We start from the raw sequence: 23,875 nt of genomic DNA, 5'->3' as shown, positions 1-23,875 counted from the left end.
TTTTTTTATCATTCTCCAGATCATGAGTGTACACCTTATCATACATTCGAGTCCGGTGGTTGCTAAGGTCGTTATATCGCCTCGTAACTCGCCGTATATATACCAGTCGAAGCGATGCGAGCATCAGTCTTGGTGGGGTCTTCAGACGGACACCATGGCGCGCTTGTTCCTAATCACGATCCTTTCCTTCGCCTTGGCTGCTCGTGCGGGTAAGCTTACAAAACTACTGCTGAATGCTGCTGAACAAAACAGCTTATGAACGTAGTTACATGAATACATACTCTTTCATATAGGGAAGGGTCTGGGGTGCTTTTTAATGTAGTCTCAATTAACAGTTTTCTCTATCTTTTCTTTTAGCCTCCTACGAAGGAGTGCGTTGCTCCACAGAGTGCCCGGTAACTGGCACTCAAAAGCTCAGCTACGCCCCTGGACACACCTATGTTTACCAACAGCATGGGGAGTCCAACCTTCACTTCGAAAATGTGGAGAACGCAAACACCCGGGTCGAATGGAGCTCCATGGTAGAACTGTCGGTGCTTACGCCCTGCGACGTGGCCATTACCATCAAAGAGTTCCAGATGAACGGGAAGGACTCGAGCGCCGTGCCAGAGTTGGCCGAGGTGTCTGAGCGTCCTCTCATCATGGCCATCAGCGATGGGAAGGTGCAGCACGTGTGCGTCGATCCTCAGGACAACACGTGGGCCGTCAACGCCAAGATGAGTGTGGCCTCCTACCTCCAGAACACTCTCCCATCCTTCTCGGAAATCAACAAGGAAACCATCATCACAGAGGTAAGGCTCACTACAGCTATATTCTCCAATTTTTCAGTCAACGACATCAGGGATTGCTCCTCTCCAAGATCTAACAAGATTATAGCTCTGACCTATTTCATTTCTCTTTCCTCAGAGGGACATCCAGGGTAAGTGCCCCACCAGCTACACCCTGACTCACGTCTCTGAAACTGATATGCAAGTGGTCAAGGAGAAGGACAACAAGAGGTGCGAGGACCGTTTCTACCGTCCGTCTGAAACGATGAACAATCTACCTTGGCTCAACATGCCTCTTCCTCTCGAGGAGTCCAGCTCGACTTGCCAGCAAAACATCCAGAGTGGTCTCTACACCTCCATCGAGTGTACTGACACCAACATCCTCAAACCCATGTACGGCGTCTACAAACACATCAAGGCTGTACAAAAGGCCACCCTTCAGTTCGAGTCCCAGGTAGAGGTGGACCCTGCCCTCCTCACCTTCTCGTCCGACCACCTGGTTAAGAAAGAGCTCAAGTTCGACTTCACCACTCCCAAGAAGAGGGACACTGTTGTTCCCAGACTCGACGCGATCCTCACAGACATTTGCGCCAAAGTCGAAAACTCTGTCGAGTCTGAGACAGCCGCCCTTGTCTACCGTGGAATGACTCTGCTCCGCCACGCTCCCGATTCTCACGTCAAGGCTATCCTCGACAACATTCGTGCTGGCGCCTACTGCCCCAACTGGCATAAGATCGAACAGATGTACCTCGACGCCATCGCCTTCCTCGGTGAGTCTGGAGCTGTTCCCGTCATGATGGAAGAGATTTCGCAAGGAGTGGCCTCCCCAGGGAGAACTGCCCTTTACGCCGCAGCCCTTCACATGATGCCCCGTCCCAATGCCTTCGCCATCAAGTCACTGGCCCCTCTAGTCACGATGGACCATCCCCCTAAGACCGTCCTTTTGGCAGCTGCTTCCATGGTCAGTACCTACATCCGCCAACATCCTAGGTACCGAGAGGAGGGACACGTCGATGAGATCATCATGCTGGCCACCAGTAAGCTTGCCGAGACATGCCACGGAGCTACACCCGAGGAACGCGAACATGCCAAACTCCTCCTTAAGGCACTTGGTAACGTAGGATACATCCCCGAACCTGTATCTTCCACAATCAAGCAATGCATCCATGATGTCAGTGTTGAAACTTCGGTTCGCGTCGTGGCCGCCCAGGCTTATAGGAAAGTGCCTTGCAACTTATGGGTAAGTTCCAAAATAATGGGTTTCTTCACACATAATTTACTTATTTTAATCCAGTTATGAAAGAGGAGGACGTACACTCACCTTTACCCTCCTTTTCTAGTACCCACGTGAGTTGTTGCACCACTACTATGACAAAAAGGAAGAAACCGAAATACGATCAGAAGCCTACCTCAATGCAATCCGCTGTATCGACGATATGACTGAGATGAAACACATCATCGACTTTGCAATCAAGGAAACCAACATTCAGGGTACGTTATATCAGACTTCGGGGTTACATGCATTAGTTTTTATGAAATTGTTTTTTTTTTTTTTTTTTTTTTTTTTTTTTTTTTTTTTTTAGCAATTCTAGGTTCGCTTTTCCTTTCCACTTCCTGTTGCGTCTTTCAGTCATATTTCCACGCTGGTGAGGAATGTTCTGTTTTTGCAACTTTTTGGTTTAAAGTTTATCTATTTTGCAACATAACGAATATATTTTGGGCGAAATCCTTTTATTTGATAGACAATGTTGCAATCTGACATGCTCTATGAAAACTAATAAAGTTTCATGTTATATGTTATTAAAGTACTAATTATTTCTTGCAGTCAAGGCAGACCAATTTTCACTATAGTTAATTTGATTCACAGTACGTTTTGTTATTAATCAGCACCCACTACCACCTTGTTGGCACTTGTATCCTGACCCCGGTCAACGGAGTGATGTCTTGTAATCGTATACACATATACATATACATATTCATATACATATACATATACATGTACATATACATATACATATACATATACACATACATATAAATGTACATCTACATATGAATATGATTATACATACACATACATCTACATAATGTGTATGTACACTATGTATGTATATGTACAACATTTAAGTATGTGTAAATGAATGTAAAATATATCGAGTTCACATGAGCATTGTTTTATATTTTTTTTACAGTGCGCAGTTTGGTGCTCACTCATCTGAGCAATCTTCAGGAAGCCGATTCTCCCAACAAGGATCACCTCCGTTACCTCCTCTCCGGTACTGTCCTCCCCGGTGACTACAGTGAAGACATCAGAAAGTTTTCGAGAAACACGGAACTCTCTTATTTCTTCCGAACTCTTGGTCTGGGAGCCGAAATCGACTCCAATCTCGTCTATTCCCGCAAGTCGGTTCTTCCACGCTCCCTTAACTTCAACGTCACGGTCGACACACTTGGAAACATGATGAACTTGGCGGAAGTAGGTGCCAGGGTTGAGGGCTTCAACTCACTTGTGGATGATGTATTTGGTCCCAAAGGATATCTGAAGTCTACTCCCTTCAACCATATCATCGGAGACATTTCGAACTTTGTTCAAGGCAGAGGATTCAAGATTGCTGATTATTTGATGGGAACATTCAGGTCTAAGAGGAGCGTCGAATTCCCAGCTGTCGAAACTTTCCTGGAAACCAACGTGCGCCCTCGCAAACACGAAGACAAACAGCCCCATGTTGACCTGTACCTCCGTCTCTTTGGTCAGGAAGTCTCTTTTGCCTCTCTGACCTCTGACCTCAAAAACATCGACGTGGATATGATTATTAGTGATTTATTCGCCTTCTTGGACCAAGCTATGTCCAAGACTCAGATAAAGACGGCCAGGACTCTTCCCTTCGATTTGGACTACACCATTCCTACCATGCAAGGAATCCCACTTCACTTGGACCTGGGTGGAGCAGCAGTTCTTAGTCTGGACGTGGATGCTGAGGTCGACGTAAAGAATATAATTTCCAGTGACAACCCACAGGCCTTCATAGAACTTGTACCAGGCTTAGATGTAGAACTCGACGGCTTCGTTGGATTCAAGTCTGTACTCAAACATGGCATCAAGATGAAGAACAATCTCCACATCTCCCATGGTGGAAAGATCAGGATCGATCTCAAGAAGGGAGAAGCCCTATCTATCAAGTGGGACCTCCCCGAAAAGTGGGACATCATTTCATTCAAGAGTCAAACTTATATGCTCAATGAAGAGATCCAAGTACTAAACGAAAGCCCAGAGAATAAAATCACTCCTGAAGGTATCAATGATGTTCGTCTTGTGGAAAAGAATGAGTGCACCGATTTCTTTGAAAACCCACTCGGTCTTCGGTTCTGCTATATCCTGAATCTCCCCGATCCTCTTCATAGCAGTTCCATGCCATTTGGCAAACCACTTGAATTCAGTCTTACTGCAGAAAAAGCCGAAGCTTCGATGGAAGGCTACGCAATTACGGCAACCTTGACCAACGAAGCCGAGAACAAAGCTATCGACTTCGTCGTAGATACTCCTGGATCTTCCATCCCTCGTGAATGTAAGGCCAAGATATCCTATACGAAGCAAGACAACTCTCATATTGCATTTGTTTCCATCACTTCCACACTCTTGGAGTATTCTGCCCAGACCACCTTTGTCAACGATGCTGAGAACAAGGCCCTGGAAATGTTCTGGAAGTACAAGCTAATGAATATGGCCGACGAATACGCCCACGCTTTCAAGACTGACCTCCAGATCAAAACAACAGATACTCACAAGAAACTGGGTCTCATTCTTTACTACAGCCCCAGTTGGACCTTCCAGCCTGAGTCGCAAATATTCGAAGCGTCTTGGCTTACTGCTACTCAAGACAAATTAACTAATATCGATGTCACAGTCAGAACCAACAACATCTTGAGGAATCTCATTCAAATTGATCTTGAAGGTATGCTGATTTGATTCTAAATTTCTATGAATATGATACAAAATAATCTATTTATACAAATGGAGTTAAAGTGACATTTTTCTGTTTTCTTTGCAGCCGGTATAGATGTACGCTTCTCTCATCTCCTTCACATGCCGAGCATAGACAACATTCGCAAGTGGGAAGTAGATATTGAAGTATTAGCCTGGAAACTACACGAACACATCAGAACTATAGAAGAGTCTGAAGACAGTGCCCAATGGTCCACCAAGTGTAGCCTAATGAAGGGAGAACACACGTTCATTGGTATTGAAACTATTACTAAGAAGAGCGGTACTTTCCCCATCAACTTCAATATTGATATGGATACCACAGGTGAGGCTAATGTACGGTATACTGTTAGGCAACTCTATTGCCTTGCTAAAGGTGGAAGTACATTCCGAAAAGTAGAAAGTCATCATGACATCCTTTCAAATCTTTTTTTATAGCTATCCTGGGTGAGGTCGAACTGCGATCACTTAATAAGGTGCAACATGATGGAACAGAAATGAAAGTCACTTGGGATCTTGAAAATAAAAAGACCACTGAGCAAATTATTCATATTTTGGCATCATTCATGAAGAATGAGGCTGAGAAGTTATCTTACGAAACCAAACTACAGGTAAAGCATTTTCATATTAACGATTATGCAAATATATGTCCAGAGGTGCTAGGGAATATTTGACCAAAATGTCGATAACAGGTGCAATTCATGACGTTATTTCTTATATTTGATCGAGTTTCCATTTTTTTTCTCTCTCTTAGTTCCACATACCCAAACTAACTGAACGTTTGGATATTGTTGGACATATCGATCCCGTTGAAGAATCCAAGTACGACGTCGTGACCACTTTTATGCACAATGACCAAGTTGTATACGAAGCCAAGGGCCCTGTCACACTGATCCTGAATAACAAGAAGTGGCTTCAGGAGATGGAGCTTGAAATCACAGGGTTCAGCGAGGGACCACATAAATTGACAACTGTTATGGAAAATTCAAACAAAGTTAAAAAAATGGTTGTTGATTTGAGGGACCCCACCGGCATTCTTCTCAACTCTATGGTTGATAGGACGGTCATTTCTGATGAGGAGAGTGACATAAAAACTAGCTTTGCATTCTTCTTGCTAACAGATACCAAGGCAGATTTCCATCTATCTAAGGATACGATTCATATTAATTTTAACAGTGTCATGTTCCCACAAGAAAGCTACCGACAAAGGATTAAAGGTTTCATTGATCAAGACTTTAGGGGTAAAGTTATTAAATCTGACCTTCTTTGGGATGCCGAAAATGATGAGTCAAAGAAGATCAGCATCGAGACTAATTACGACTTCCCTGAAGGCGGTCCTCTCACTATGCAGTAAGTTGATTAAAAGTGCAGGTTTGATGATCATCTTAAATACCACCTTTCTTGTGCAATATAATCAGGAGCAAAGCTAGTTTTCCCTTAATGTCTTCTCTCCACCTGTTTCTCTTTACAGTGGCGGTGTTGTTTGGAGAGGCGAACCCCATCAGTACAACCTGAAGGTGCAACTAGCTTCACCTCTTCGTATATTTGAAGGTCATAATGAAGTTGATTTGGTTTGGACCACACCTGCCCAGCAAACTTTGAATATCCGAGCTCTCCTCGACAAGCACACCCATTCTAACGACAAATCATCTATGGCAACTCTCATTCACTTCAAGACAGCGCATGACAACATCTACGAATGGAAAGGAGAATACAATCTTGAGTACTTGGATGAACCTATGGACTACAAACTGGATGCCGGTCTCACACTGAAGTCACCTGAGATTGAAGAAATTGTTTCCGCAATCCATGCGCATCACAAAAAGACGGAAAACACTTTCGAGGCCAAAATTACTTTCGACTACGCAGGTAAGCATAGTAGTATCGAGTCCGAGAAGAAGGAAGACGGTTCCATGCGTCTTGAAATGGTTAAGAACGACGAAACGTACTTCAACATAAGGATTTCCCAGCCTGAACCTCTTGCATGGAACGTGCAAATCGAGACACCTTCCCGCACTCTGGAGGCTATGACCAGTTTGGATCCGACCAAGCCATCAGTCCAACTCTGGACCAACAAGGAAAACAGTGAAGACAAATTTGAAGTTTCCGGTAATGTGGTGACCAAAGAAGTTCGAGGCACACAAGGAACACGAATTGAAGGTAAAGTCAGCTACCCTGGCCTGTCCAAGGATATCCTGGTTTCTGCTGAGTATGGATTCTCCCCACTGGCCGTAGTAGGCTCTCTCGAGCTGGACATCTTCCAGACTCATGATGATATGATCGTCCTGACTCTGCAGGGGACCAAGAAATCAGAAGGAAGCTACAAAACCGAAGTGTCCGTATCTGCAAAGGTAAGCTCATCATACAAGTGAAACTCTTAGTTCTCTTGGAAAAATTAATTCAGTACAACTTTTACCAGTAATTACTAATGTATATTCTTTTCCTATCAATTCAGGCTCTGAAGTTCAGCCCTACAATAGTTCTTGACACTGCACTGACACCCTCGACAAAAGGCATTGAACTACACTATATATATGATCCCGCAGTACCACGAAAATCCATTGCCCTGAAGTACGAAAGAGTCGTCCCAGAAGAAGGTATTCTATCGGCCAAACTGAAAACACCTTCCATTGACATGGAAATTTCCACCAACCTACGATCCGAAGAGACAAATCACTGTCATGGACTCAACCTTGACACACATTATGTCCTGCAGTCTCAGGAATACGAAATCAAGAGCCACCTCTGTTATCCCGCTCATGCAGAAATTGTGGCTTTCAAGAAAGGCGACGAAAATAATAAAAAGTACTTCTTGAACGCCGGATGGAGGAGTCCTGGCAAAATTGAATTGGACCTTAAGGTCGAAAAACCCTGGGAGAATCAACTCGAAAGGTTTGCTAATGTCGTTGGTATCAAGGCCGAGCTAACGTCCCCCATTACTCTGGATCTGGAAGGTCATTATCACCACGAAGAAGTAGAAGAAAACATGGTTTGTATCTACGTGCTCCGATAATAGTATCTTTTGATGATATGTAAATATCGATTCTATATTATCCTATCAATCTGACCATCTTACTCTCTTATTGCAGAAGGAGATTATGGAAACGATTAAAACTCAAGTAGAAACTTTCATTCAGTGGTGGCAATCCATTTATCATCAACTGGAAGAAGATGCTGCAAGCCAAAGTGTAGAATTGCCTATTGTTGAAGCGGACAAGGTTTTGCTTTATTTCCGCGACGAATTTTTGCACATTTATGAGGACCTTCGTAAGGATGAAGTGATTCCCGACTTTTATCACGTTTTCCAAGTTTTAATCAACGAATTACACACAATCATAACTCAGTCTCACGAGGCTTACCATTATGCCAGCGAGGTCATAACTCAAATCTACACCGAATATGCGGAATTTATGTCCAAAATCTCAAAAGCTTACCAATCTGAAATAATGGAAACCCTTGTGCAAACCAGAACGGGTGAGTATAAGAATGTGCAACAACTCTTAGTGAATGCTTGCAAATGTCTCTTTAAGATAATCGATCTCGGTAAAATGCTTAAAATCACGATTTTCTTTTCCCAGTTCTAATTCAACTGAAGGACCTGTACGAGAAAAACCAACTGACCCCAGAGACCATGATGAAGACTCTTATAGGCACCTCCCTATGGGAGAAGATCGAGGAGTTAGCGAAAAGATTGCAGGAGGAATATCCACAAGAATACCAAGCTATCGTCGATGTGTGGAATGTCGTCAACGGTGAATATAACCCAGTCGATAAAATGAACAACATCAAGACTTTGTATCCCAAGGAATGGGAAACTGTCATCGACATCCTGGTTCATGTTATACAAGACATCAAAATTGATGCTAACAAAGTATACAGAAGGCTTATGCAGAGACCATTAATCCGCAAGTTCATCGAGTCGTTCCTTCACAGCTTTGGATTCGTAAGTGTTACTTCACTGGTTCTAAAATTTTTGGAGTAACGAGATTAAATGTGAACACTGTATTTGTTTTAAGCGTGTATATTGATTTTCATTTTGTAAGCTCAACTCTCATTCTCTTCCAGGAAAACATCCCTCAAGCAGAAGAAGTGCTTCGTTTCCTGTACCAACTTCTCGAGGAAACTCTTCAACTCAACTATAGCAAGAAGGAAGGAAGACTTCACTTGGTTCTTCCTCTCAACCGTCCTGTGTATTCTTTAACAACGGTCCCCTACGGAGTTTCTCCTAGACTTCCTGTATGGAAGAACTTGATTGGCCTCTTCCAAACCTTGATTCCTATGCAGTACAAGTTCTTCAATGCCCTCACATCTTCTCCTGCAATATACTATGGAGATGGGAAAATGTACACCTTCGATGGAATGATGCTGAAACTGCCCGTGACCCCATGTCAATATATCCTGACTACTGATGGCTACGATCATGTTACTGTCAGAGTCTTGCCTGAGAACAAGTACGAATTTGGAATCACTGTCGACAATGGGCGGCACAAGATTATCATCGACAGCGAGTACAAGGTTTACTTCGACGATCAGGAGCAAACAGAAGAAAGAGCGTCAATCGACTCCTACGCCACTGTTTCGCAACATACCGACGAGGTGACTGCAAGAGGAAGAAGCCTTTACCTGATCGTGTCCAAATCCTCGCCAACCTTCCAGCTCTATGCCAGCGCTGAGCTTCTGGGTCGCCTGGAAGGTCTAATGGGTACTTTGAACAACTTCCAGGGTGACGACATGATGATGTCCAACGGCGAACTTGCACCCGATGCCCCTACTTTCCTCAAGAGCTGGCAAGTGGACTCATGTTAACCCTTTTGCTTCACACCTATGATGGAAGTCAGTAATGATCAGCGTTAAATATCATACACAAAAAGATACCTTGCCATTTAAATTATTAATCAATAGGCGAAATAGAAAATATATAAATGTACATAAAAACTAAAACCAGCAAATAAAAAAACGAATAAATACTTTGTATATAATCCTTTTAGCCTAATGTCGTGCATGCCGAAAGGTTTCTTATAAGCTGATTGTTGAGAAGAAGTGTATTTTGGTCACTGAGACGATACATTGAGAGCACAATTGCCAGATATATAAATATATTTCATACCGGAAATAATCTTAATATACTTTCATAGACGTGATTCAGTCTGATACTACTTTACCATTCTTAAGCATTTTTGACGGCCTTAGATTTATTTTCTATATAGTAAATACGTAGTAGATTTTTCAACAAAGCACACTATCATCCTTCATTAACATCCACGTTAGTCAATTTGATTATAATATTCATATCTCTAGAATCTTACCTCCATCTTTGGCTTTAGAATACAATAAATGCAATAAAGTTGTACTACAACTACATAAGAACATAAGAATGAAGGAGACTGCAAGAGACAATAAGGCCTACACTAGGCAGCTCCATATCCATCACCACCTATCATCCCCATCAATAAAGCTGTCTAACCGCTTCTTAAAACAACTAATAGTTTCAGCGCTTACTACATGGTTACTAAGTTTATTCCATTCGTTGACTACCCTATTAGTAAACCAATTCTTGCCTATTTCCTTCTTAGATATAAATTTGTCCATTTTAAATCCATTACTGCGAGTCCTGCCCTGTTGTTTTATTATTATGACTTTGTTTGCGTCACCCTTATTAAAGCCTTTGATCCACATGAACACCTCTATTAGATCACCCCACACTCTGCGTCTTTCCAGAGAGTGTAGGTTAAGGTGCCAAAGCCTCTTTCGTAAGGCAAATTTCTGAGTCCATGTATCATTTTGGTCATTGTTTTCTGTACTGATTCTAGTGAATTGATGTCCATTATATAGGACGGAGACCAAAATTGTACCGCATAGTCAAGGATGGGTCTAACTATCTCTAGATAGAGTTTAATAGTTACTTCTGCACTCCTGTTCGTTACCGTCCTAGCAATGAAACCTAATGCTTTGTTTTCTTTACTCCTGGCGCTAATGCACTGTTTCCTGGTTGTAAGGTCCGGACTCACTAGCACTTCCAAGTCTCTCTCGTGTTCAGTTTTCTCTAAAAGAACATAACATAAGAACATAAGAATGAAGGAGACTGCAAGAGACAATAAGGTCTTAGCTCCATATTCATCACCACCTGTCATCCCCATCAAAAAATTGTCTAATCGTTTCTTAAAACAACTGATAGTTTCAGCGCTTACTACATGGTTACTAAGTCTATTCCATTCGTCGACCACCCTATTAGTAAACCAATTCTTACCTATTTCCTTTTTAAATCTAAATTTGTCCAGTTTATAACCATTACTGCGCGTCCTGCCCTGTTGTTTTAGTATTATGACCTTGTTTGAGTCACCCTTGTTAAAGCCTTTGATCCACTTGAACACCTCTATTAGATCACCCCGCACTCTGCGTCTTTCGAGAGAATATAAGTTAAGGTGCCTAAGCCTCTCTTCGTAAGGCAAATTTTTGAGTCCATGTATCATTTTGGTCATTCTTCTCTGTACTGATTCTAGTGAATTGATGTCCATTCTATAGGACGAAGACCAAAACTGTACCGCATAGTCAAGGATGGGTCTAACTATCGCTAGAGAGGGTTTAATAATTACCTCTGCATTTCTATTCGTTACCGTCCTAACAATGAAAACTAATGCTCTGTTTGCTTTATTCATGGCGCTAATGCACTGTTTTATGGTTTTAAGGTCCGGACTGTAAGAGGCCGGTAGATAGAGTGTAGACAATTGAGTAGATCGAGGGGTAGAAGGACAGGAAGGAAACATTTCTTTCGGCCGACGTGCCCGTGCCGTCCCGTCCCGTACCGTCCGTTCCCGGCCGCGGACGGGCTAGGTAATGTTAGCCGATTGCTGTTTTCTGTCCAGGATGGCAGGAGGTAAGGTGCCCACTTCTTGCGGCCGACGTACGCCGGACGCGGACAGTGGCGGAACACACCTTCGGACGGGCTTAGTGATGTCGGCCGACTGCTGTTGTCTGTCCACAATGTCCGGGGGTGGGGTGCCCACTTCTTTCGGCCTACGTGCCACGGCCCGACCCGTACCGTCCCGTCCCGTCCCGGCCGAAAACGGACTAACGGATGTCGGCCAAGTGCTGCTGTCCGTCCACGGTGGCCGGGGGTGGGGTGCCCACTTCTTTCGGCCGACGTGCCCTGGCCGAGGATCGTGGCGGAACACACCGCAGACGGGCTAATTGATGTCGGACGACTGGTGTTTTCTATCCACGGTGTCCGGGGGTGGGGTGACTACTTCTTTCGGCCAACGTGCCCCGGCCATTCCCATCCCGTCCCGTCACGGCCGCGGACGGGCTAAGTTATGTCGGGCGACTGCTGTTGTCTGTCCACGGTGGCCGGGGCTGGGGTGCCCACTTCTTTCGGGCGACGTGCCCCGGCCGCGGACCGTGGCGGAGCACCCCTTCGGACGGCCTGAGTGATGTCGGCCGACGGCTGTTCTTTGTCCACGGTGTCCCGGGGTTGGGTGCCCACTTCTTTCGGCCGACATACCCGGGCCGTGGACCGTGGCGGAGCACCTCTCTGACGGGCTAATTGATGTCAGCCGACTGCTGTTGTCTGTCCACGGTTGCCGGGGTTGGGGAGCCCACTTCTTTAATGCCGACGTGCCCCGGCCGCAGACAGTGGCGGAGCACACCGCGGATAGGCTAAGTGATGTCGGCCGACTGCTGTCGTCTGTCCACCATGGCCGGGGGTCGGGTACCCACTTCTTTCGGCCTACGTCACCCGTCTGCGGACCGTGGCGGACCACCCCTTTGGATGTGCTGAGTGATGTCGGTCGACTGCTGTTGTCTGTGCACGGTGTCCAGGGGTGGGGTGCCCACTTCTTTCGGTCGACATGCCCCGGACGCGGACGGTGGCGGAGGACACCACGGACGGGCTATGTGATGTCGGCCGACTACTGTTGTCTGTCCACGGTGTCCAGGGGTGGGGTGCTCACTTCTTTCGGCCGACGTGCCCCGGCCGCAGACCGTGGTGGAGCACAGCGCGGACGGCTAAATGATGTCGACCGGGGGTGGGGCAGGGAAAAAAATACTTTTTTTTTCAGAGCCATTTTTATTCTTTTTTTTTTTTTTAATTTGACCAGAGCCATTTTTTTTAATTACCAGAGCCATTTAGATACTTCCAGAGCTATGTTTTTGCAGGTTCGATTTCCTTCAAACTATTGGAAGTCTAACTCATTACTCATGTCGGAGCGAGTTTGCATATGGTGGGGTGATGTTGGCCGACTGCTGTTGTCTGTCCACGGTGTCCGAGGGTGGGGTGCCCACTTCTTTCGGCCGATGTGCCCCGGCCGCGGACCGTGGCGGAGCACACCTTCGTACTGGTAAGTGATGTCGACCGACTGGTTTTGTCTGTACACGGTGTCCGAGGGTGGGGTGCCCACTTCTTTCGGCCGACGTGCCCCGGCCCGGCCCGTCCCGTCCCGCCCGTTCCCGGCCGCCGACGGGCTAGGTGATGTTGGCCGACTGTTGTTGTTTGTCCACGTTGGCCGGAGATAGGGTGCCCACTTCCAACTTCCTTCGGTCGACGTGCCCCGGCCGCGGACATTGGCGGAGCACACCTTCGGACGGGCTAAGTGGTGTCAGCCGACTGCTGTTGTGTATCCACAGTGTCCGGGTGTGGGGTGCCCACTTCTTTCGGCCGACGTGCCACGGCCCGGCCCGGACGGTCCCGTCCCGTCCCGGCCGAAAACGGACTAACGGATGTCGGCCGACTGCTGTTGTCCGTCCACTGTGGCTGGGGGTGGGGTGGCCACTTCTTTCGGCCGACGTGCCACGGCCGTGGATCGTGGCGGAGCACACCGCAGACGGGCTAAGTGATGTCGGACGACTGGTGTTTTCTATCCACGGTGTCCGGGGGTGGGGTGCCCACTTCTTTCGGCCGACGTGCCCCGGCAAGGCCCGTCTCGTCCCTTCATGGCCGCGGACGGGCTCATTTATGTCGGCTGACTGCTGTTGTCTGTCCACGGTGGCCGGGGCTGGGGTGCAAACTTCTTTCGGGCGACGTGCCCCGGCCACGGACCGTGGCGCAGCACCACTTCGGACGACCCGAGTGATGTCGGCCGACGGCTGTTTTCTGTCCGCGGTGTCCGGGGGTGGGGTGCCCACTTCTTTTGGCCGACATGCCCCGACCGCAGACCGTGGCTGAGCACCCCTCGGATGGACTAATTGATGTCAGCCGACTGATGTTGTCTGTCCACGGTTGCCGGGGGTGCGATACTCACTTCTTTAATGCCGACGTGCCCCTGGATAGGGACGGGACCACGTACGGACACAGTTGGGTGCACATTTCTTTCGGCCGACGTGCCACGGCACGGCCATGCCCGTCCCGTCCCGTCTCGTTTGTCCACGGTGGCTAGGGGTGGGGTGCCCACTTCTTTCGACCGACGTGACCCGTCCGCGGACCGTGGCGGTGCACCCTTTTTGATGGGCTGAGTGATGCCGGCCGACCGCTGTTGTATGTCCACGGTGTCAGGGGGTGGGGTGCCCACTTCTTTCGGCCGACATGCTCCGGCCGCGGAACGTGGCGTAGCACCCCGCGGACGGCTAAGTGATGTCGACCGACTGCTGTTGTCTGTCCACGGTGGCCAGGAGTGGGGTGCCTACTTCTTTTGGCTAACGTGCCCCAGTCGCAGACAGTGGCGGAGTACACAGCGGACGGGCTAAGTGATTTCGGCCGAGTGCTGTTGTCTATCCACGGTGTCCGGGGGGTGGAGTGCCCACTTCTTTCGGCCGACATGCCCCGGCCGCGAACTTTGGCGGAGCACAACGCGGACGGGGTAAGTGTTGTCGGCCGAGTGCTGTTGTCTGTCCACGGTGGCCAGGGGTGGGGTGCCCACTTCTTTCGGTCGACGTGGCACGGCCGTGGACCGTGGCGGAGCACCCCTTCGGATTGGCTAAATGATGTCGGCCGACTGCTGTGGTCTGTCCACGGTGTCCGGGGTGGGGTGACCACTTCTTTCGGCTGACGTGCCCCCGCCCGGCCAGTCCTGTCCCGTCCCTTCCCGGCCGCGGACGGGCTAAATGATTTCGGCTGACTGCTGTTGTCTATCCAGGGTGGCCGGGGGTGGGGGTGCCCACTTCTTTTGGCCGAAGTGCCCCGGCTGCGGCCCATGGCGGAGCACCCCTTCGGACGGGCTCAGTGATGTCGACCGACTGCTATTGTCTGTCCTCGGTGTCCGGGGTTGGGGTGCCCACTTCTTTCGGCCGACGTGTCCCGGCCCCGGAGTAACACCCCTTCGGACGGGCTAAGTGATATCGGCCGACTGCTGTTTTCTGTCCACAGTGCCCGAGTGTGGGGTGCCTACTTCCTTCGGCCGACGTGCCCCATCCCGGCCCGTCCCATCCCGTCTTGGCCGAAGACGAGCTAAGTGATGTCGGCCGACTGCTGTTGTCTTTCGACGGTGTCGGGGGTTGGGTGCCCACTTCTTTCGGCCGAAGTGCCCCGGCCGCGGACCGTGGCGGGCACCCCTTCGGACGGGCTAAGTGATGTCGGCCGACTGCTGTTGTCTGCCCACTGTGTCCAGGAGTGGGGTGCCCACTTCTTTCGGCCGACGTGGACAAACCCGGTCCGGCCCGTCCCGGCTGCGGACGCGTTAAGTGATGTCGGCCGATTGTTGTCTCTCCACGTTGGCCGGGGGTGGGGTGCACACTTGTTTTGGCCGACATGCCCCGGATGCGGACCGTGGCGGAGCACCCCTTCGGACGTGCTAAGTTATGTTGACCGACTGCTGTTCTCTGTTCACGGTGTCCAGGGGTGGGGTGCCCATTGCTTTCGGCCGACGTTCCCCGGCCGCAAACCGTGGCGGAGCAACTCTTCGGACGGGCTAAGTAATGTCGACCGACTGCTGTTGTATGTCCACGGTGTCCGGGGGTGGGGGTACCCACTTCTTTCGGCCGACGTGCCCCGTCCCGGCCGTCCCGTTCCGTCCCTTCCCGGCTGCGGACGGGCTAAGTGATGTCGGCCGCCTGGTGTTGTCTGTCCACGGTGGCCGGGGTGGGGTGGACACTTCTTTTGGCCGACATGGTCTGACTATGAACCGTGGCAGAGCACCCCTTCGGACAGGATAATTGATGTTTACCGACTGCTTTTGTCGTTCGACGGTGTCCGGGGGTGGGGTGCCCACTTCTTTCGGCCGACGTGCCCGGCCCGGCCCGGCCCGGCCCGTCCTGTCCCGGCCGCGGACGGGCTAAGTGATGTCGGCCGACTGCTGTTGTTTGTCCACGGTGGCCGGGGTTAGGGTGCCCACTTCTTTCGATCGACGTGACCCGGCCTCGTACCGTGGCGGCACACCCCTTTGGACGGGCTGAGTGATGTCTGCTGCCGGCTGTTGTCTGTCCACGATGTCCGAGGGTGGGGTGCCGACTTTTTTCGGCCGACATGCCCCGGCCCCAGCCCGTGGCGGAGCAACCTGCGGACTGGCTATGTGATGTCGACTGACTGCTGTTGTCTGTCTACGGTGGCCAGGGGTGGGGTGCCTACTTCTTTTGGCTAACGTGCCCTGGTCGCAGACAGTGGCGGAGCACACAGCGGACGGGCTAATTGATTCGGCTGACTGCTGCTGTCTATCTACGGTGTCCGGGGGGTGGGGTGCCCACTTCTTTCGGTCGACATGCCCCGGCCGCGAACCTTGACGGAGCACACCGCGGACGGGCTAAGTGTTGTCGGCCGAGTGCTGTTGTCTGTCCACGGTGGCCGGGGGAGGGGTGCCCACTTCTTTTGGTCGACGTGCCCCCGCCGTGGACCGTAGCGGAGTACTCCTTCGGACGGGCTAGGTGATGTCGGCTGACTGCTGTGTTCTGTTCACGGTGTCCGGGTGTGGGGTGCCCATTTCTTTCGGGCGAAGTGCCCCGCCCCGCCCCGGGCCGTGCCATCCCATCATGGCCGAAGAAGAGCTAAGTGATGTCGGCTGACTGGTGAGGGCTCTCCACGGTATCCGGGGGTTGAGTGCCCACTTCTTTCGGCCTCGAACCGTGGAGGAGCACCCCTTGGGGTAAGTGATGTCGGCCGACTGCTGTTGTCTGTCCACGGTTTCCGGGGGTGGGGTGCCCACTTCATTCAGCCGACGTGGACCAACCCGGCCCGGCCCGTCCAGTCCCGTCCCGTCCCGGTCGCGGACGGGCTAAGTGATGTCGGCCGACTGCTGTTGTCTGTCCACGGTGGCCGGGGGTGGGGTGCACACTTCTTTCGGCCGACGTGCCCCGGCCCGGCCCGTCCCGTCCCGGCCGCGGACGGACTAAGTGATGTCGGTCGACTGCTGTTGTCTGTCCACGGTGGCCGGGGGTGGGGTGCTCACTTCTTTCCAACGACGTGCCTCGGTCGCGGACCGTGGCGGAGCACCCCTTTGGACGGGCTAAGTTATGTCGATTGACTGGTGTTGTCTGTCCACGGTGTCCGGGGGTGAGATGCTCACTTCTTTTGGCTGCGTGCCCCGGCCCTGGTCGTCCCGTCCCGGTCGCGGACGAGCTAAGTGATGTCGGGCGGCTGCTGTTGTCTGTCCATGGTGGCCGGGGGTGGGGTGCCCACTTTTTTTGAACGACGTGCTCCGGCCGTGGACCTTAGCGGAGCACCCGTTCGGACGGGCTAAGTGATGTCCACCGAATGGTGTTGTCTGTCCACGGTGTCCGGGGTGGTGTGCCCACTTCTTTCGGCCGACGTGCCCCGGCCCGGCCCGGCCCGTCCCGTCCCTTCCCGGCCGCGGACAGGCTAAGTGATGTCGGCCGACTGTTGTCTGTCCACAGTGGCCGGGGGAGGGGTGCCCACTCCTTTCAGCCGACGTACCCCGGCCGCGGACCTTGGCGGAGCACCCCTTCGGACGAGCTAAGTGATGTCAACTGACTGCTGTTGTTTGTCCACGGTGGCCGGGGGTGGGGTGCCCACTTGTTTCGGCTGACGTGACCCGGCCGCGGACCGTGGCGGTGCACCCCTGCGGACGGGCTGAGTGATGTCGGCCGACGTCTTTTGCATGTCCACAGTGTCCGGGGGGGGGGGGTGCCCACTTCTTTGGCCGACATGCTCCGGCCGCGGACCGTAGCGGAGCACCCCGCGGATGGGCTATGTGATGTCGACCGAGTGCTGTTGTCTCTCCATGGTGACCAGGGGTGGGGTGTCTACTTTTTTCGGCCAACGTGCCCCGGCTGCAGACAGTGGCGGAGCACACAACAGACGGGCTAAGTACTTTCGGCCGACTGCTGTTGTTTATCCATGGTGTCCGGGGGGGTGCCCACTTCTTTTGGCCGACATGCCCCGGCCGCGAACCTTGGCGGAGCACATTGCGGACGGGCTAAGTGTGGTCGGCCGAGTGCTGTTGTCTGTCCACGGTGGCCGGGGGTGGGGTGCCCACTTCTTTCGTTCGACGTGCCCCGGCCGTGGACCGTGGCGGAGCATCCCTTCGGATTGGCTAAATGATGTCGGCCGACTGCTATTGTCTGTCCACGGTATCCGGGGGTGGGGTGACCACTTCTTTCGGCCCACGTGTCCCTGCCCGGCCCTTCCCTTTCCGTCCCGTCCCGTCCCGTCCCTTCCCGGCCACGGACGGGCAAAATTATTTCGGGTGACTGCTGTTGTCTGTCCATGGTGGCCGGGGGTAGGGTGCCCACTTCTTTCGGCCGACGTGCCCCGGCCGCGGACCGGGGCGTAGCACACCGCGGACGGGCTAAGTGATGTCGGCCGACTGTTGTTTTCTGTCCACGGTGTCCGGGGGTTGGGTGCCCACTACTTTCGGCCGACGTGCCCCCGGCCCATCCCGTCCCGTCCCGGCCTCGGACCGTGGCGAAGCACCCCGCTGATGGGCTAAGTGATGTCGGGCGACTGCTGTTGTCCACGGTGGCCGGTGTGTGTGTGTGTGTGTGTGTGTGTGTGTGTGTGTGTGTGTGTGTGTGTGTGTGTGTGTGTGTGTGTGTGTGTGTGTGTGTGTGTGTGTTTGTGTGTGTGTGTATTTACTTAGTTGTATTTACCTAGCTGTATTGTATAGGAAGGGGAGTTATACCTGTGGTGACCTGCCTGTCTTTGTATCTCGCAACATCTAGTTTGTTGATAAATGATGGAGACTGACTCTGGATGGCCCAGGGTGGCCGGGTTGCCCGCGGAACTTGTAGCTTAAATACTCTTGATAGGACTCGGAATTTCAACTTCACAAATGCTTACTTGGCATGGCTGCGTACCGGCACCGGTCCGCGCGGACCACCACTTTGAGTAGAACTGGTTTAGACTGATTGCTGGTCTACGTCACGGTAGTGGGGCGGGCCGGGCCGGGCCCGACCGACCGTCCTCGAGGAGCAGGTAGGGGGATTGTAGGTTGGTGTGGTCGGCGTATTATTTGGACGCCAACCCAGAGGTTGATTCTGTTTTTCCATATTTCGCGTGCGCTCCCCCTAGACTCCGCAGTGGCCGAGAACTCCCGAAGGGGTTAAGTGATGTTGAGCGAGTGCTGGGTGACGGTGGTGGGCATACCTCGATAGTTGGCGGGAGGCCGGCAAGGTAGCGGGGGAGTGGATCGAAGCTGGCTCAGCCGGCTCGTTCCGACGTGAGCCTCGTTGGGCCCAATTTTGGGACTGTTGGCCAAGATTGGGACATGGAGGGCCGGTTAAGCCCAACTTCTCGGCGTGACGGAGGACGAAGTGAAGGCGAATTTCCCCTTCATATGAGGTCGGCAAAAGAAATCCGGGACCCGACATCCGCAACTCTGGCATCTTGCGTATGAAAGTGAAGGGCGAAATAAAAGTGAAGGGCCTCACCCGAAGGGGCCCGAGGGCCGATCCGCCTCGCGGCCGGCGCAAGCTCGTGACTTGCAAACCCCACCGTGGATGGTGAGTACCAAAAGCAGACATGTTGGGACCCGAAAGATGGTGAACTATGCCTGGCCAGTACGAAGCCAGAGGAAACTCTGGTGGAGGTTCGTAGCGATTCTGACGTGCAAATCGATCGTTGGAGCAGGGTATAGGGGCGAAAGACTAATCGAACCATCTAGTATCTGGTTCCCTCCGAAGTTTCCCTCAGGATAGCTGGTGCTCGCTACAGAGTTTCATCCGGTAAAGCGAATGATTAGAGGTCTTGGGGACGAAACGTTCTCAACCTTTTCTCAAATTTTAAATGGTGAGAGGTCGGGTTTGGTTGACTGAAGCCTCGACAGTGAATCTGGAGTACCTAGTGGGCCATTTTTGGAAAGCAGAACTGGCGCTGTGGCATGAACCAAACGTCGAGTTAAACAATTATTTTAGCTCGGTATTCGTAAACTAAACACCTCAAAGTGAACTCCAAACTGAAACCTGTGAAAAGTCTTGGGTAATCTTACTCACTACGGTAAATATAACAAAAGAAAAAATTAAAAGGTGTATAGAGAAACTCAAACTTGATAAAACACCAGGGTCTGACGGTTGGCATCCAAGAATCTTAAAGGAAATGAAAAATGAGATTGTTGTTCCATTAGAAATTATTTTCAAGAAATCCATCATATCCGGAGATGTCCCAAGAGAATGGAAGCTAGCTAACGTTACTCCCATATTAAAAAAAAGTGACAAAAAGAAACCAAATAACTATAGGCCTATAAGTTTGACTTCAATCGTAGGGAAAATGATGGAAACTATCATCAGAGATGCTATCGAACATCATTTTGAAAGTAACTGTTTGATAAATGATAGCCAGCATAGTTTCAGACGGAAGCGTTCTTGCGTGACTAACTTACTCGAATTCTGGAACACAGTTATCTCAAATTATGACAAAAGAAACAATATAGATTTAATATATCTTGACTTTGCAAAAGCTTTTGATACCGTCCCCCACGAAAGACTACTTACTAAATTAGCTTCACACGGAATAGGTGGTAGCCTATTAACTTGGACTAGTAATTGGATGAATGATAGAAAATAGAGAGTTTTTTTAATGGAAAAACTTCTAGATGGAAAAATGTTACAAGTGGAGTTCCTGAGGGTTCCGTTCTTGGGCCACTTCTATTCATAGTATATATAAATGATATAGACCATGGACTAAAATCTAGTTTCCAAATTTGCTGATGATACAAAACTGTGCGGAGTGGCAAATGATCACTTAAACCAATTAGATATTCAAGAAGATTTAGGTAAATTACACCAATGGTCTGAAAAGTGGCTAATGAAATTTAACACGAGTAAATGCAAGGTAATGCACATAGGTAAAAATAACAGTAAGTACGATTACAAGCTATTTGGAAATTCATTAACAAATGTGAATAGTGTAAAAGATCTCGGCGTAATTATCAGTAACGATCTAAAATCATCCAAGCTGTGTATTTCAGCCTCTGAGAAAGCAAATAAGATTCTAGGACTGATTGCGCGATCTTTTGACTTCAAAAGCCCATCACTCATCAACAAGCTATATAATAAATTGTTAGTTCGTCCACATTTGGAATATGCTGTTTCTGTATGGTCACCGAATCTCATTAAAGACATTGACAGACTGGAAAATGTACAACGACGAGCCACAAAACTGATTCCAAGTATGAAAAATAAATCATACGAAAATCGACTAAAACATATGAATCTGTTTTCCCTAAAAAAGCATAGACTCAGAGGTGAGCTGATACAGGTCTTTAAAATTCTAAAGGGAATTGACAACATCAAAAGTGACAAAATTTTCACACTGAATGAGAGTCAGACAAGAAACAATGGTCTCAAACTGCCCGGAAATAGATTCAATTTGGAAGTGGGTAGAAACAATTTCGCCAACCGTTTAGTTAATGAATGAAATAAACTTCCTGCAGAGGCAGTGCAATGTAGTTCAGTTCGAAGCTTTAAGAATCATTTAGATAAACACATAAGCAAGATGCTGTAGTGATTATAATTTATTTTATATTATTTGTTTTTGTTTTGTTATAATTCGTTTGTTTGATTCTCATTTATTATTAGTCATATGTCAATTTATTATTATTTTCTAATTACCTGTTTGTTTATTACTTAACTATGCCTATGTATTTATTTATGGATTTTATTTGTCATTTACATTATTATAGTTTTTATCTATTCATTCATTATTATCATGATTTTTTTTCGCATCCGACCTAGAAATGGACCAAAAAGTCTCTTGTCGGCATGCTCAGCTTTTGTAATCTTTTGTAATACTTTGGAGAAACCATGCTGTGTGTCACGAATTAAATTATGTCGCTCGATGTGTTCTCTGTGTCTATTTTCTATTATTGATTCAAGCATTTTACCTATAACTGGTGTCAAACTGATTGGCCTGTAGTTGCATATAGACGATATATCTCCCTTCTTAAAAACAAGAACAACGTTTGCCTGCCTCCAAGCAGTAGGCACAAAACCAGTGTCTACCGATTTATGTAATATTTCAGTTAACTGGTCGCAGATTTCAAATTTACACTCCATAAGCATTCTCGGAAAAAATTCGTCAGGTGGAAGAAATATATATCTAAATATCATTGATATTAGACAATGATGTTAGAGCATGTTATTCTACTCCTAGGTATACACACATTTTTTGGATTTAACGTCAACATCATTTACTAAATAATTTGGAAATTATTGAAACTCGCACAAGAGGGTCCCGTGTGGTAGCCCAGTGGATAACGTCTTGTGCTCGTGAACAGGTGGTCGTGAGCTCAAGTCCCGAGACCCTCTGCGGGCTTGTTGCATTGGTTCTTGTCAGCTCTGGCCAGAATGGGAGGCAATCCAACGTCGGCCTAAAAGCCCACACCAGATCAGGCCCAACAGAGAGTCCACTGTAGCCACGTTGCCAGGAACCAAGGAAAAAAAAATGTACTTGGTCCTTCTTTGAACCAGAGCTGGTCTTGAAGTCTTCGTGGGCTGATGGGGACGTGTGGAGCAGCCGCAACTGTGGTCAACCGCTAAAAGCTGTTGGAACCGTGTCAAGTAGTCTCTTCGGATTTTGAGGCAGCTGTGGATTGTGTAATTCCTGTGGGTAACTGCTACAATTGGTTGCTATCAAGTTTTCGGGATCCCCTCGGCTGAATAAAAGTGCCTGCCAGAATGATATTTCAAACGAACTAAAACGGATAGAAATACAATATCTTGAAAAAAATCCTCTTTGCCCATATCTCTTCCGACTTTACTTATATGGGGAACGAATCTTTTTGGTACACAGAATAAAACATATATGCCTATACATATATGTGTGTTTCTGTGATGTGCTTGTGTATGAATCACTTTAGGAGCGAGGTAATGAGCATATGATTAAAGATATTTGTTTTAGTTGCCACAACACACACACACACACACACACACACACACACACACACACACACACACACACACACACACACACACACACACACACACACACACACACACACACACACACACACACACACACACACACACACACACACACACACACACACACACACACACACACACACACACACACACACACACAGAGAGAGAGAGAGAGAGAGAGAGAGAGAGAGAGAGAGATAGAGATGTAAAGTATGCTAAAACATATGCACATTATTTTAATACGTAGTAGACTTAAAAACAAGCCACTCTATTATCCCTCGTTACCATCCATGTTAGTTAGTTTGATTATAATTTTTGTATATCTAGATTTTTACATTCATCTTTTGACTTTAGAATAAAACTATGTAATACGATTTTTGTCTTTTTTGTGTCTTTTCAGGCAGACAAAGAAGAACTGATTAGCGATCTGCAAGATCCAACATATATATTTTCAATCAGTACTCTAGAATATTCTTAGCCTTTCTAGAATATGTTCTAGGATGTTTTCAATATGTTTAGATTATTCTAGAACCTACTTTAAAATACTCTGTATCATTCTAGAAAATAGTTGTAGATTCTAGAAAATTCTCGAATATTATACATATTTCTATTGTACTCTAGAAAGTTTTAGAATGTTCTGGAAATGTATACTTTGAATAGAATGTCTAAAATGTTCTAGAAACTTCTGAAAAATAGTATAACATTCTAGAAACTTTAAGAGGGTTTCTGAAATATAAGCAAATTCTTCTAAATATGAAAAATTTCTTGCTTGATCTGGTCAGTTCAAGAATTTTCTTATTAAGATAAAAAGTCTTTAGAACATATAAGATTAATTCTTTAATTGTCTTAATTTATTTGCAATATTTCAAAAGCAATTAGATAGGCAATTAAG

At 48.5% G+C, this 23,875-nt stretch overlaps 1 protein-coding gene across 1 annotated transcript; it reads left to right on the top strand.

Moving 5' to 3' along the window:
* The first annotated feature begins 124 nt into the window (after positions 1 to 124).
* LOC143019583 (vitellogenin-like) lies at positions 125 to 9,703 on the top strand. The gene is made up of 13 exons (XM_076175361.1): positions 125 to 209; positions 358 to 791; positions 907 to 2,007; positions 2,108 to 2,258; positions 2,960 to 4,720; positions 4,817 to 5,074; positions 5,188 to 5,360; positions 5,504 to 6,099; positions 6,221 to 7,100; positions 7,205 to 7,738; positions 7,839 to 8,223; positions 8,328 to 8,692; positions 8,815 to 9,703. The coding sequence occupies exons 1-13, from the start codon at positions 155 to 157 to the stop codon at positions 9,553 to 9,555; spliced, it is 7,434 nt and encodes a 2,477-aa protein (XP_076031476.1). The 5' UTR covers positions 125 to 154; the 3' UTR covers positions 9,556 to 9,703.
* The last annotated feature ends 14,172 nt before the right edge of the window (positions 9,704 to 23,875 follow it).

Source organism: Oratosquilla oratoria, chromosome 37 (assembly GCF_046742065.1).
Source record: "Oratosquilla oratoria isolate Oo_2021 chromosome 37, ASM4674206v1, whole genome shotgun sequence".
NCBI lineage: Eukaryota > Metazoa > Arthropoda > Malacostraca > Stomatopoda > Squillidae > Oratosquilla > Oratosquilla oratoria.
This window is presented reverse-complemented; position numbering and strand designations above follow the sequence as displayed.